Source organism: Peromyscus californicus, unplaced genomic scaffold (assembly GCF_007827085.1).
Source record: "Peromyscus californicus insignis strain IS unplaced genomic scaffold, ASM782708v3 Scaffold_10__1_contigs__length_136768540, whole genome shotgun sequence".
NCBI lineage: Eukaryota > Metazoa > Chordata > Mammalia > Rodentia > Cricetidae > Peromyscus > Peromyscus californicus.
In genome coordinates this window covers 133,491,553-133,506,437 of record NW_026294391.1, presented here as the reverse complement: position 1 = coordinate 133,506,437, position 14,885 = coordinate 133,491,553, and the positions used below count along the sequence as shown (strand labels likewise).

General features: G+C 44.3%; 2 protein-coding genes across 2 annotated transcripts in view; one reads left to right on the top strand and one right to left on the bottom strand.

Moving 5' to 3' along the window:
• The first annotated feature begins 1,635 nt into the window (after positions 1 to 1,635).
• On the top strand, positions 1,636 to 3,506 carry Pnma5 (PNMA family member 5). The gene is given in 2 exon segments (XM_052741218.1): positions 1,636 to 3,028; positions 3,031 to 3,506. Coding segments are annotated over 2 exon segments (1,869 nt in total).
• Positions 3,507 to 6,250: 2,744 nt separating this feature from the next.
• Znf185 (zinc finger protein 185 with LIM domain) overlaps positions 6,251 to 14,885 on the bottom strand; it is a 62,619-nt gene continuing 53,984 nt past the window's right edge. Inside the window, exons 18-21 of the mRNA XM_052741167.1 lie at positions 14,755 to 14,857; positions 8,920 to 9,018; positions 8,323 to 8,359; positions 6,251 to 8,231 (exon numbers count right to left, since the gene is read on the bottom strand). Coding sequence (XP_052597127.1) covers positions 8,920 to 9,018; positions 14,755 to 14,857 — 202 coding nt within the window. The 3' untranslated portion in view covers positions 6,251 to 8,231; positions 8,323 to 8,359. The remainder of the gene's footprint in view (positions 8,232 to 8,322; positions 8,360 to 8,919; positions 9,019 to 14,754; positions 14,858 to 14,885) is intronic.

The following is a 14,885-nucleotide window of genomic DNA, read 5'->3' as shown; positions in this document are numbered from 1 at the left end:
GTGCTGGAACCCGGATGGGTCAGGGCCTGGTTCTGAACTAGAACTGAGATAGTGGGTGGTCCAGAATGGCACAGGAACAGGGAAGGGTCGGTTCTTGGGACACCAGGCATGGTTGGAACCAGGATGAAGCTGGATGGGGATGGGTTCTGTATGAGTGACACTTTGTCGTAGGTGGGGTCAGTGGAGGTAGGGGAGCAACTTTGTTAGAATTCCTTCTGTCTCAACAGCGTCCCTTAGTGGAGCGGTTGCTCAAATCCTGGCAAGGATTTTTTTTTTTAAGAATGTCTTACAACATAGTGGTGGCAGGCCTCAAACTGACAGATTAGCCTCAGTTAGCCGCCTTCGAGTGCAGGGATAAAAGGTGTGTACCACCATGTCAGCAAGGAGCTGTCTTTAGATTCTTGTGCAGACTCGGATTAGCACAGCCTGCATGGGCAGGGACATTCAGGACATACCATATTAAATATTCCTCTGCTTTGCATTGAACAGATCAGTGGGCAGGAACCAGCATCCCTGCATCACCTGTCTGGAAAGAAGCCAGAAGACTGCCAGCATCAAGTGCCAGTGCCAGCCAGCAAAGCCACTGTATTAACCACACTTCAGCGGGGCACTACATAACCAACAGCAGAGGTGAGCAGCTATTTTGGTAGTAACCTCTAAGTCTAGCAAAGAACAGGAGAAGGGGCTTCCTGCCAAGGTTCACAGACTGCAGGGTAGGACCGAAGTATGTCACCATACTTAGGGTGACAGCGTCTGTTTACTTTCTGGGGGCTTTTTCTGCCTCTGATTGCAGATTCCATATAATTTGAAACCATAATTTTTTTTTTTACTCAGTGCCCACTCCTCAGTCTCTGCTTACTTCCCTCTGCACCTGTCACCACCACCATCTTGTTACTAAGATACTTTATTGGTTGGAGGACCATGACATCACCTGTTGTTCCTCAAGGACCTTAACATTACCACATGGCACTATGTGATAACCTATGGTGGAAACCCAGATCCATACTATTCCTGTTTCCATGGCAGTACTTTAGCTTGTCACACATTCCTTGCATCCACCACTCACAGATCATATCTGCTGAGCTCTAGTCGTCTTTCTCATCTCCTGAGCATTTCTTCAGGAAGAGGAGAGTCTCCTGTGTGCTGCCAGTCTTGGACCCAGCAAGGAGTAGTCTGAATCAAACATATAGCCCCTAGTGGGTGGCAGTGTTCTTCTTCCTGCCCTTTCTTCCACTGGGTCTTTTCCAATGTTCCTAGGCACTAGTCTTTGCCTCCTAACATTGGCATTTTTCCCACAGGTACTTGCAGAATACATGGTAGAGTCCCTGGACTTCCAGTGAGGTTGCTGTGGCAGAAGGTCAGCAGGGTCCAGTGAGGTTCAGGGAGCTTTGTGTGGGAAGACCCTCAACAAAATGATTACAAGAGCCTGGGAAGCAAGACTGAATCTCTGAGAGGAGGAGAGGTGATAGGAAGTGTTAACTAAGCTCTTACTTCTTTTACATTTCAGGCTGTGGGAAACCCAGGACATTGCTGTCTTTCTACATGGCATCATTGGCTTAGGATCCTCTGAGTCCTAGGAAAATTCTGAGCTAATAAGTACCCTAGTGTTAAGTCTGTTCATAGAGGGTGGGAGTAATGGCTGTGGCTCTGCTAGATGACTGGTGTAAGGGGATGGACCTGGACCCCAAGAAGGCTGTGCTCATTGTGGGCATTCCTGTGCAGTGCAGTGAGGCTGAGATAAAGGATGCTCTGAAAGAAGGCTTACCTCCTTTGTGTGCTCACAAGGTGATAGGCAGAATGTTCAGGAGGGAAGATGAAGCTAAGGCAGTCTTAATTGAACTGACTGAAGTTGTCAATTATACTATGATGCCCACTCATATACCAGCAGCAGGGGGGGCCTGGGAAGTGGTAGTCAAACCCCGTAGCCCAGATGATGAGTTTATCAATAAGCTGACCTACTTTTTGAGAGATGAAGGAAGGAGAATAGTAGATGTGGCCAAAGCCCTGGGGTTTAGCATTGCCCCTACAGTGAGCACGGAGCTAAGGAATTCAGACCAAGACAAACCAGAAGGCTTGAAGTCTCTGTGCAGTAGCATGTGTTATCAAAAATTGAAAGTGTTTTCTGGCAGTCCCCTTCCAGGCCCAGGAGAAGAGACCTTTGAAACATGGTTAGGGGAGGTCACTGAGATGATGCAGTTATGGCAGGTGTCTGAGAAGGAGAAGAAGAGGCGTCTTCTAGAGAGCTTGCGTGGCTCTGCCCTGTCAATTATGCAGGCACTGTGGGATACCAATGACGACCTAACTATGGAGCAGTGCTTGAAAGCCCTAAAGCAGATCTTTGGGAATAAAGAAGACTATAAGATCTTACAGTTCAGATTTCTTCAGTTTTCTCAGAAACCTGCAGAGAAGCTATCTGATTACTTGCTGCGCTTAGAGCCCCTGCTGCAAAAAGCAGTGCAGCAGAGCCCCTTGTCAGCACACAGTGCAGACTCAATTCGCCTCAAGCATGTCTTATCTCGAGTCTCCCTGACCACTGGCCTTCGGGGCAAGCTGTCCCTCTTAGATCAGCAAGGATGCCCACCCACTTTTCTGGAGTTAATGAAACTCACTCGAGATGAGGAAGAGTGGGAGACCACCATGGTAGTGATGAAGGAACAGCAGAATCAGACAGAAAAGGAAAACAGGACCTGTGAGGCAACAACAGATCAGGTTACCACCCAGGCAGGGTTTTTTAGGGAGATCAGCACCCAGACCATAGGAGAGGAAATTACATCAGTGAAACGGAGGCGACTGTTATGGAGACACAGTGGTGGGGAAGAGGGGCTTATTAGGGAATCAGGTTTCGGGGCTGAAAATGATCCTGATGAGCAGAAACCCCATGTTGAAGCACAGGAGTCGGGAAACGAGAGAGGGGCTGGGGCTATGAGCCACCCCAACCCCAGAGAAATATAGGCTCAAGAGTTCCAGGAATTCCTTCCTCTAGCAGGCAACAGAGATACCTTGGCAAAATGATGGGGCAGCCCAGACAAATGGCAGGGGAAATGAGTGGTGCAGAAGGGCAAGACGGCCAAGGCCAGGGTAAGGCACCCTACTTGCCACTTGCTAGAAATGATTCCAACAAGCAAAAACAAGCTCTACCTAGCTCGGTGACTACCATATCCCAGGCCCATGGAGAGTACCGGAGAAAGGAATGGGGACGTACTATAGCCAGACTACAGGGTGATCCAGATCCCAATTGGGACACTAGGGAGTCAAAGGATAAAGATGGTGAGGCTTGGGGCTCTGAGCTAAGGATGCCCATTGGCACTGAAACAGCACGGGGTGTGGAGGAACCAGTCACAGGGCTGTCCTGGCCAGAGAGAACCAGTGCCTGGGGGGAAGTACAGCAAGGCAGGGAGACAGTGCTCCGCAGAGGAGGCCGCAGGATCCAGCCCGTCTTCAGGATCATCTACACTGCTCTAGGGGAGCCCCATGAGGGCAGTACCCTTGAGTCCTTTCGTGAGTGAAACCCCTGGGTCCCTGGACCCAAAGGCTCTGGGAGGCCAGTGCCAACCCAGAGGCAGTTTCCTTCTGGGCACCTTGACAGGACTGTGAGTGGGACAAGACACCAGTGCCCAAGAAGAGCCCCAAGCTGGGGGTGTGCACCCAGCACCATAGGATTCATGCCCTCAGCTGGCCTGAGAGCCTGTGAGTGTGCAGAACAGACTTTGTGTGAAGAGGAGGTGGAAGAACAGCAGCAAGAGGACTTGGGGAGAGGGGGTGAGGGTAATTTTGTCCAGGGCTGCTGGAGAATTCCAGAAAGCAAGCAGGGGGAGCCTGGTGAATACAACTGGGGAGGCAGCTGCCAAGGCTGGCCCCAAACCCTGCCAACCTGGGAGGGTGGCCAAGCAGTGCTGCCGAGGTGCCATCCTCCATCTGCCACCCATACCAAAAGGGTGGAAGTTACAGAAGAGGCCATCTCAAGGGTTCTGCCTGGCTCTCCCAACATGGATGCCCCTCTCCATTGCTATCCTGAGGCAGGCTACTCCCTGCTTTGGAACACCTCTCTTATCTGTCAGCCTCATACTGACCCAGCTGTCCAACCAGTCCCTTCCCCCCTTGTGTGCTTACCCCCGACCCATTGTTCCTGTACAAAGCTGTGAGTGAGGTGTGTGTTAACTTGAGCAGCAGGAAGCCCTGACTACCTGGTCAGGGTCACCTCTACACCCTGGCACATGTTGTGAGCTTCTGTGCCAGCCAAGGCTATGCTAGCTCCTCTCCCACCAGTGTTGTGAACTCCTTGTCTGCTTTCCTGGTGTACATCTAGACCAGCCTCCTGCTGCTCGTTCTCCTGCAGATGTGTGTGTTGTTACCTGATCAGGTGCTCCCCAGAATCCCCAGGCTCAGTCCTGGCAGCCAGTGGGAAGCAAGGACGTTGACAAGGGACTGGTCAGTGACTTCAACATGGGACTGTGCTGTGATGTTCAACTCCTGCTGTTACTTGTGACTATTTTCTAGGGTTGGTGGTGTTTTGCAAGCTATGCTCCCCAATTCCCTGTGATGGGTCTTTGTATACTCTAAGGCAGCACCACCGTGCAGTGAATCTCTTGAGAGAATTCCTTAAAGCAAAGGGCATTACCAGAGCTTGACAGGATTGACATTGACCAGATCTTGACAAGAGACAGATCTAGGGCACCCAAGACAATATATTGTAGCAGAAGGTCCTTGTATGGGCAGGGCTTGTGGCTTTTTGTGCCCACTGAAAGTTTCTGTGTTTCCTCTTTTTAAATGGTTTTAGTACAAGTTTTGCTGAATAAATTTCATGAATGTTCCAGCTGTGTCTTGACTCTGATGGGAGTGAGTTGGATGGCAACAGTGGTGGCTGGGTTGACACTGGCATGTGTACATGTCCAAGACCATGAGGGACTACAGTGGTCTGGATGGGAAGGAGTCAGTCTACTGGTAGCCAATGGATGTGGGATAAAATGATGGTCTTCTCAGAGCATTTGGCAGGAGCAGGAATAAAGGGGCTGCATGCTGAAGGGAGGGTGCAGTACATAAGGCAGGCCCCAGGATTCTTGTTGCAGCTCTATACTTGTAGAGGGCACAGGGCATCTATGTGACAGATTGACAGATATGGAAAGGACTCCAAAAGGGTCAGGGAATGATGCCCCTATAGATGTTGTGCATAACTCAGGGCATGGTGTTTTTCCACCCACTCTGTTCAATCTACCCCCTGACTGGGTAGGGGCCAGCTCTGTCTCCACTGAAGGATATTTGAGGACTAGTTGGACAGGGTGCTTGGCAGACTTGGGTGTCACAGGAAAAAGGGGGAATGAGGGACTATTTCAGACAGCCTGTCATAGCATTTTTCCTGTCCTTTTGTGGGGATGTGTATGTTGTGATCCCTAAGCAGGTATGACTTTTTATGTGCACTTGTGTGTGCATGTACCCACTTGTATGTTAGTGTGCATTTTTGACAGTGAATGAATAAGAGTATTGGCCAGTGAATAGGTATATATATGAGTCACTGTGTCTGTGAAGGAGCATGTTTTTGAATGTTGGGAGCATGTGTGCCAGTGTATGAATATCTCTGAATGTGAGTATCACTGAAGGTGAGTATGATAACATGTCACTGTATGTGAGAATGGGTGTGTCGGAGCATGAGACTGGACTCAGTGAGGGTCCAGTGTCTCGAATGTGAAGCATATGTGTGTTGATAAATGTAAATGTGTGTTACTGAATGAGTGTGACTGTCATATGTGTCACTACAGAGCTTGTAAACCAGTGTTTTATAAGGTTGGTGGGTTCTGACTTGATCAAATATCAGGAGGCAGAGCTTTCCTCTCAACACGAGCTTCGTTTTCACAGATTTCATGCATCACTCTCTCATGGCCCAGTATCATCTATAGTGGGTGCTCAGGAAATATTTATTAATGAGTGAGCAATCCTTCCCCTTCCTTTAGGTTTACAGCTCCAAGATTACCTCCCCCAACTCAGAGTAACTTTCTCCCCACCCCAAACTTTTGGCAGTCTTTGTTTCTTAATCTCCTGGGCACTAGGATTGCAGGCATGAGCCACCATATCCAGCTTGGTTTTGTAGTAAGAATGGCTTCTGGTAAACCACGTGCCCCAAATTACCAAGTTATTATACTCAAGTGCATATGTACACACAAAAACCAAAATGTTTTTTTAAAAAAAGGAAATAATACTGATGTGTAATATCTTAACATTTATTATAATTTGTATACATTAATGTGGGTTAGCAAATTTAGCTAGAAACACTAAGCAATTAAAAAGAAGTAAAATAATGCAAAACCATCCCTCTTTTCTTTTAAGACACAAAAGGGCTATTTTGTAGTCAAATCAATACCAACATTGCAACCTGTCTTTGAGTATCTTCCATATTTCTAAAACTCCTTAGATGGCAAAGTACACCTTTAAGGTGGGGAAACCATCCTACCTTGGGCCTCTTTACTGTGGATCCCATCTGTGGGGCCTGCACTGAGACTCCCAGATAACACCTCTAACCAAAGGAGTAACTTACTTTTCTCTTACTAATTCATTTGGCACCCATATGTTATTGCCTACAATCTGCCAAGTCCCATGCTCGAGCTGGACTCGAGAAAGACTAGTTGGTAATTAGTGTAGGGATGTGGCATACTGTACTCCTTCTCCCCTTCAGAGTACATGCAGCAGATAAATATGCAAATAAATAGAATGTTCTTCTCTGATTACTTGATAGGAAGAACAAGTATTTACTCAAATGTGCTTAGAACTCAGAGTCTAAAGAAAGAGATGAGCTTTTTTATAAGTAAATCAAATGAAGAAGCCTCCATTTTGCATCCCCAAATCTTGAGGGCTATTTTTCCTTTCAAGGAGCTTACAATTTAATGCTGTACCCAAAGGCAGCAAAGTGAAGTTGAATTAGAGCAGCATATTAGCAGACTGCAAAGAGGAACCCGCCTCTGCTCTGCCAAACATCAGCTTTTAGCACTTGGAGTACCTGGGGACCTAGAAGTTGATGTTGGTTTGAAACAGAATCAGGACTAGAAAACAGGTCACTGTGTGCTTAGGGCAGAGAGCCTACTGCACCATTCACTGGATGTCAATTAGATTACTGTAGTGCTTCAAGGAGGGATCCAAGAATCCCAGAGATGGAGAGAATTTCACACTTTTCCCATTTCTAAGAGTATGCTTCAGGGCAGTATTTCATAGTAGGGACCCTCTACACAGTGCCTGGCACATGCTCAATACTAGTTCAGTGTCATGATGGTTATTGCTTCTGGAAAAAGTATAGGCTCCAGAGAGAGACAACAGTGGTTCTACAGGATTCTTCCCACTTCTCTGAGCATTACTATGTTCATTTCTAAAATGAGAATATTTTAGAGACTACTAAAGAGATTAAAAGCCAGTGCTTTGTGGTAATGCCTGGTGTGTGGTGAGGCTTCAAGAAACTTTATCTGTTTTCTTCTCTACTCTTTTGGAAGCTACACACCTAAAATCAGTTCAGAGAATTTCTATGTGAAGTCTAGGAAACAGGACACTGAGGTTAAAGACTTGAACTAGCTATTAAAATTCAAACAGACACAAGATATCCCTTTTGTTAGAAGCCTCCTAATATTGTATCTTTTCAAATTTAAACCTGGGTAAACTTTCCAATATGTACTGACATACCTGACTGGAAAAACTCAAAGGAGAATGGGAGGAGGTAATTTAAATCTGCTACATAATTCAATCAAAAACAACTATTTTAAGAATTGTATGAGAAATTAAAAATACATACACACACACACACACACACACACACACACACACACACACAGTGATTAGCCTGTTGCCAACCCTTAGCATTCAATGCCTGTAATTTCCCTACTAGGGATCATCAACAGCATTTGGTTTGGTCCCTCAGAAGCCTCCAAAAGTCTGCATACACTGATACCTACACTTGTGCCCATGTCTAGCACACCAGGTCATCTGCACTCATTAGAAAGCCAACATATCTTAGGGAAGTCAAAGTGGAGTCCTTCATCCTGGGAGCAACTGAGATATGGATTTGAATTTCTAAGGTATAAAAGGCTATACATGTGTAATTATAACATCATTGAGATACAATACTAGATGTGTTATTTCAGTACAAGGTGGGCAGAAGTACAGTGAAACCAGGTAGGGGAGGATGTAAGGGAAGAACCAACAATTTGGGGGCAACTGGACAGCCAAATACATCTGGGGCTCATCAGCTTCTGTTCAGCCTGGAGGAACAAAAAGGAAACAGGTAGCAATGAGGGTAAGCATCCAATACCTGACAACCAGGTTCCCTTGGGGTTGGTAACTGTTACTTACAGTGATTGTGAGCCTAAGTCCAACACAAATGCATTTCCTGGAGAGAAGGCAGAGAGGGAAAATATGCTGTGTTCAGACACTTGGGACAGTCCCACTGGCTATTGGCCCAGAGGCTGCTTTATTCAACATCTTCGTTATTAAGTCTAAATCTATAGTCCAAAGGAATATAGCAGAGAGCACAGCACTAGAATCTGAGACCTGGGATGAGGTCCAGATTCTACCACATACCAACTGGGCATTTTTCCAGAACCATTTCCTTTCTACATTTTTATTTCCTTGTCACAAGATAGGCCCAGGTGTCACAGGGTTAGAGGATTCAGCTGAGGTTCTGGATGGGAGAGGTATTTCTTTAGAGGAACATACTATGATTCTAGCAACTTGGAAAAGGTCTTTAGGGAGGGGTTTTGTTCACATCACTTAAGATCTCAAAGTAGCATAGAGCACAGAACAAGGACTTGGGATTCTCTGATTAAATGACTGAGAATCATAGCAGGGTCCTGAAGTAAAACCCAGGTCCAAACCAGGGCAAACGTTTGTCTTGTTCCTTTAGTCTAATGAGGCTTTAGGCTGCTTATTCTATGGGCTTCCAGCACTCACCTAGAAGAGCTTCTCATAGCATTTCCCACAGTGGATGGTGTCACGGTGAATGAAGATCTGATCTAGGAGATCACCCATCGGTTTATTACAAATCCCACACTAACAGAGAAAGCAAAGTTGAGGTCAGGACTCAAAGCAGGTTCTGTAAGCTGATGGCACATCCTGAGCTTCCAAGGAGATAACAAGACATTGCAAAGATAGATTATAAAACCTGATCTAGAAAACAAGATAAAACAAATAAACACACAAAACACCAAAGTAAGCTGGTAGGGACTGGGGAGATGGCTCAGTCAGGAAAGCACTTGCTGTGGATTTGATCTCCAGAACTCATATAAAATCTGGGTGCAGAGGCACAAACCTGTAATCCCAGTGCTTGGGTGGCAGACACAGGAGTATTCCTGTGGCTCTGACCACTCCAGGGTCACTGAGAGACCCTGTTCTTGCTCAAATAACACAGAGGAAGGCATCCAATGTCTGGCGCGCATGCACACACACACACAGAGTGGGGGGGCAGGATGATCAGCATTCTGGCTAAGGGTCTCAGTTTCACAATTCAGCCCAGGTTGACTGAGTGAGATGGGCAAGTTATTGAAACTTTTCCAGCCTCTATTTCCTTATAAGATTAGGAGAGGGTGGAGGATATGAAGTTTAAGGTCCTGAGGAAGGTAATAGTGCTCCACAGAAGAGAAGGATGTTTTAGTAGCCCAGTTCTTCCCACAAACCCGTGTCCACAGGAATGTCAGTGGCAGGACTTCTTGGCACTATCCTTCCCGGCACCTTTGACTCCTTGAAGCTAGAAGCCCCAGGCTGGAGATACTGAGAGATCTGGAAAACCAGGCACTTTTTGGTCTTTTACTTAACTAAGCTGCTGACCTGACTCTCCTAAGGTATGTATGGATCACTTCTTTCTGCTGCCTTCTTCTACCCACCAAATTTGACTATAAATGCTGGAGTCCACCTCTTCAGCTGCATCTTCCCTCCACCTGCTTGACCCATTCATCTCTCCTCATCTACTTGGTAAGTGTCTCTCTAGCTCCTGCAGCCTGCTATACTTTCTGTGCACTTATCATGTCACTATTGGTCCCTGGCTCTTGGAACCTCCTATGCCCTTCTGGGATGACTATCACCTGGGCATCTCTCTGTCTCTCTGGCCTGCAACACTCATGTGGGCATCTCTCTGCTAAAGAAACGTACCCCCTCTCTTTTCCCAAAAGCCTCTCCCAGTCCACCTCTTCAACAGTTTTCCCCTCTACCTACTTTAACCATGTCTCTCTTCTTCTACTGCATAAGTGTTTCCCTGGAGCTCCCTGCTTTGTCCACTTTTAATACAAAAGCCACACTGGTGTGCCAGGACATTCCTCTTGCCCTACTGGACCCCTATCACATAGAAAGGGTCACCCCTCCTCTGTGATTTGGAACAGTTCTCTCTGACAAGTCTCTCATTTCGCTTGGAGATGCCCTAGATTGAAATTCTTGTCACCACTATACTCACTCCCTCTGCTCCTTTTGTTCTCAGCTCCTCCTGAATCTTCCTCACCTCCTGCTAGGAGCCTCAGTGTGACCCCTTCCTTGTCTCCTCCCAGTCAGGGCTACCAGCTCTATCTTTCCTTATGCTGTCCTGGGCCTCCAGTTTCTTATCTCCTCTTGAGCCTTATATGACCCTTTCTCTCTTCCTCCTTGGACTCAAAGATTATTAAAGTCTCACTGTCTTACTGCAAAAGGCTTGGTATATAGATCAATCAGTGGCCAAAGATTGGCACACTAGATTTTCAAATTCTCTCATATGGTAACAACTTCTGCCACTGCACAAACAAATGATCCCCAAATCTCTTATATCTAAACTTGCTATGCTCTAAGGTTTTTCTACTTTCCAGTCTTAAAAATCTTCTTTCTATCTAAGCCTGGCAATGGTAGCATAGGCCTTTAATTCCAGCACTCAGGGAGGCAGAGGCAGGTGGATCTCTGTGAGTTCAAGGCCAGCCTGGTCTACAGAGTTGAGTTCCAGGACAGGCTATGGAGAGAAACACTGTCTTGAAAAATCAAAAACAAAACAAAACAACAACTTCTATCTCTACTATTTCTTTGCTATCCACTCTCAAAGAAAATCTCTTAAAACTATGCTGTAAACTATGTCAGGATTTTTTAAGTTCCTTGGGTTGGTTAAAAAAAATCTGTAACAAATTTAGCTTAAAACTTATAGCAAAAAGGTTACAGTTAAAATCTTAATTTGCTACAACTTACTATTCAACTCTTGTTTAAAAAAATAGATCTATTAGAAGACAGATGTTTTTAAATAGCAACCACACGGCTGATAGCTGTCTTTACTAAGGTTAAAAAAGAGTACATGCCATGTGACTTCACCACCTTGATTAAAATGACTACATAGTATAAACCAACCAAAGCAACAATTATATAACTTCTTAGTACTACTGAGCCCTTGGCTTATCAGTGTATCTCCTTTTAGACTAAGGCAACAGCAGGTCTACAGAGTATTTTGGATTAAGATGGATTTTCATATGATGATCAATTCCTAAGGTTATAAAGGTCTACTTAGGTTAACAGAAACTGACTTAGAGATGTATGTCTAACCACTTATGTCTTTGCTAACTGTGTTCAATACAAGGCTTCTGAAAAATCTTAGATAAGGAACAACATATGTTTGATGAATAATATATATTTGATAAGTAAGGTTTATAAATTCCTAAGATCTACTTAGGTTAACAGTAAGTAACTTAAAGATATATGTCTAGCCTCTTTGTCTTTGTTAATTTTGTTAAGCTTTAGCCATTTGGAGAAACTGAGTCATACAAGAAACTGATATTCTGTAATGATGCACTATAAAAAAGATCAGGAAAGTTCCCAGTCTCCTATGGATTATATTTATGGTTTAAAGTTTACTCCATTTATGGCTTAAAGTTTTATTTTGATGCTAAAACATCTTCAATTAAATCTTCAACTCAATGTTTTAATGCTCAAACTTAACAGGGATAAAGCTATAAAATCCTAATCTTATAAAAAGCTACTAGCTTATTGTAAACTGTTAAAGTGAATTAATACATGGAAGTTAATGCTCAGAACTATGTTCTTAGTCATGCTAAGTACAAATATAATTTGCTGTGGGATGGTCTGTATGTCAAGTGTGTTGCTGATTGGTCAATAAATAAATCACTGATTGGCCAGTGGCCAGGCAGGAAATATAGGCGGGACAAGGAGGAGAATAAAGCTGGGAAGTGGAAGGCTGAGTCAGAGAGACACTGCCAGCAGCCACGATGACAAACAGCATGTGAAGATGCCGGTAAGCCACGAGCCATGTGGCAAGGTATACATGAATGGAAATGGATTAATTTAAGCTGTAAGAACAGTTAGCAAGAAGCCTGCCACGGCCATACAGTTTGTAACCAATATGAGTCTCTGTGTTTACTTGGTCGGGTCTGAGTGGCTGTGGGACTGGCAGGTGACAGAGGTTTGCCCTGACCGTGGGGCAGGCAGGAAAACTCTAGCTACAATAATTCATTTGCAGGGACATGCTTTATTCAGCCTCCTGTATGTGTTTTTAAGGTTAAGCCTAAAGCAAGTAACTAAAAACAAGTAAAGTTTGCTTAAAATCAGGTACAGTTAATAGATAATTGTACTCAAACTCTTCAGAGATCTGCTGAATATGGTGTTTAAAATGTCTAATGAAAAGAAGCTTCCTGTGATAAACAGAAATGTCAGCTCCTAGTAGCAACCCTAAAGTCTCCAAAGAAGATGATGAGGATAACCACGTGAAACTATGTCTTCTCACTGCTAATGTTTTAGGGACTCATGCTGAGAAATCCATCTTGCAGTATTGTTGGTGAGTTTCCCTGTCTATTGTTTGCTGACCTACCTTGTTAAGCAGGGCTTGCATGTTAACTTGGTTCTGTTTTTCTGGCCAGACACCCACTTAGTGTTTGATAAGTGCCACTGGCACAAAACAAACAAACAGACAAACAAAAACCAAAAAACAACAACAGAAAATTTTTTGACATACCCATACTCTGCTTCTGGATCAGATGGAATAGTACATGGCTTTTCCATGAGACGTCTTAAGACCTAATACCTACATATGTCCTCAGTCATTCTTCTACCTCCAAGAGAGCATCCCAAGAAAAATGGAGAACTACTTCCTCAAAGCAGCACATTAATTCTATAACTTTTAGGTTCAAAATAGATAAATTTAAAGTAACATTGAGGAAAACATTTTCATCAGTAAATGCACCTCCTCTCCCTCAGCTATTTAGTTCATTAAAATAGAAAAAGATATTACTTCATGTCTACATGACAAACTTCATATTTTGATTTTTTGTATTACTAAGCCTTTCTCATATCTTAAAGAGATAGGGATATAAACATTCTAGCTTTTTACACCATTATAGGCACACCATTTATAAAGGCTACTTTTACTAAAATGTGGTTATAGATAGAACCAACTTTCTGAGTGGACTTAAGGACTTCTTCACAGGGGGAAATTCACATCTGGTTCAGGGAACTTAAATAAAACCTTTGTTGCCAAGGAAGTCATAGGCCCAGTGGTTAAACAACTGCCATTGCTTTAGTAAATGAGTGTGATGTACTGACTAAGATGATGTCTATGCAGGCTGCTGAGGGATAATTGTCACCAACAGTCATACCTGGATGACAATCCTGCATGCTATACTATCAATACATGAGATATGTGTGCTGGTATAACCAATAACATTCCAGTTGGATTTAAGGCCAGCTTTATGGAAGGGAATTCACATTTCATACTGTAAGCCCTGTCAAAGGCAGTGGCTGGGGAGTGCATAGGCCCTGGTGTGGAAAATACTGATGTTGTTCTTTTAAATAGACATTTGTTCATAACCACAGATTATTGCTACTGTTAACTTTTATCAGGGAAGCTTCTTTTTGTAGTGAGAGGTGGTTACTCTAGATTTCTAATTGGTCATAGTGCTGAATGATACTATTGCTGAAGCATGGTAGCTCTAAGTGGGAGAAAATAATCATGTATCTGTATAACCCCTTTACAAGACCCAGAGAACATCACAGAAGAAGGAATGGAAAAAATTGTAGGAATCAGAGGGAAGGATAAACTTCTGTGGAACTCTGTTGTCCTGGCAAGGCATGGCTGTTGCATCTTAAAATCAGAGTGTCTATGATCACCTATGTGAGATCCTTACAAGACTGGGCCCAATAGCATTCCCTTGTAGAACTCACAGGGCAGCTCATGAAAGGGTCACTGGCACTTCAGGAGAGGTATATGAAGCATATTAGACTAGATACAGTAGGCCCTACCCCACCCCAAAAATATATAAGCAGTTAATGCTTGCTATGAGGAGGGTACTTTTCTTTGGTGCTGTAGCTATGTCATAAGTTACCCATGTTCCTATAGCCACCCCCTCACCTATACTCCTGTAATTAAAATTAACTCTGGTTAAACTCACTGTTTCACCAAACTAGACTTGAGTGGAATCATTTCGTTCATCTGTTTTTTGGTGTTCTATATGGGGTGAGAGGACATCTGCTCATACATTCCCCTAGGAAAATTTAATACAGTACCCCCCCCCCCCATTTTTGCCATCTTCTTCATGCCAGTTAGAATGAGCCATGTTTCTATGTTGGGACCTTTGCATTACTGGTCCTCCATGAGAAATAGACTCTGCACAGAACACCCTTTTTGCCTCCATTATGTTACTAACCATGTGGAACTGCCAACATTCCTCTCTAGTCAGCTCAGTGCTCTATTGAGCCTCTAAGATTGTTCAGAGCTGTGCGCAGAAATCCAATGTCCTCTATACTTCCATACTCTCTCATCAGATCTATGCTCTTTCTTACCTTAAAACAGTACTCATGGCAGCAGATGCCAAGATGTTCAAGGGTAATCTTTGGACAGTCTCGGATCTCATGGCTGCAGTAAGTACAGACCCCTTCAGTTGGTCTAGGAGACAGAAACAAGAAACAGGTAC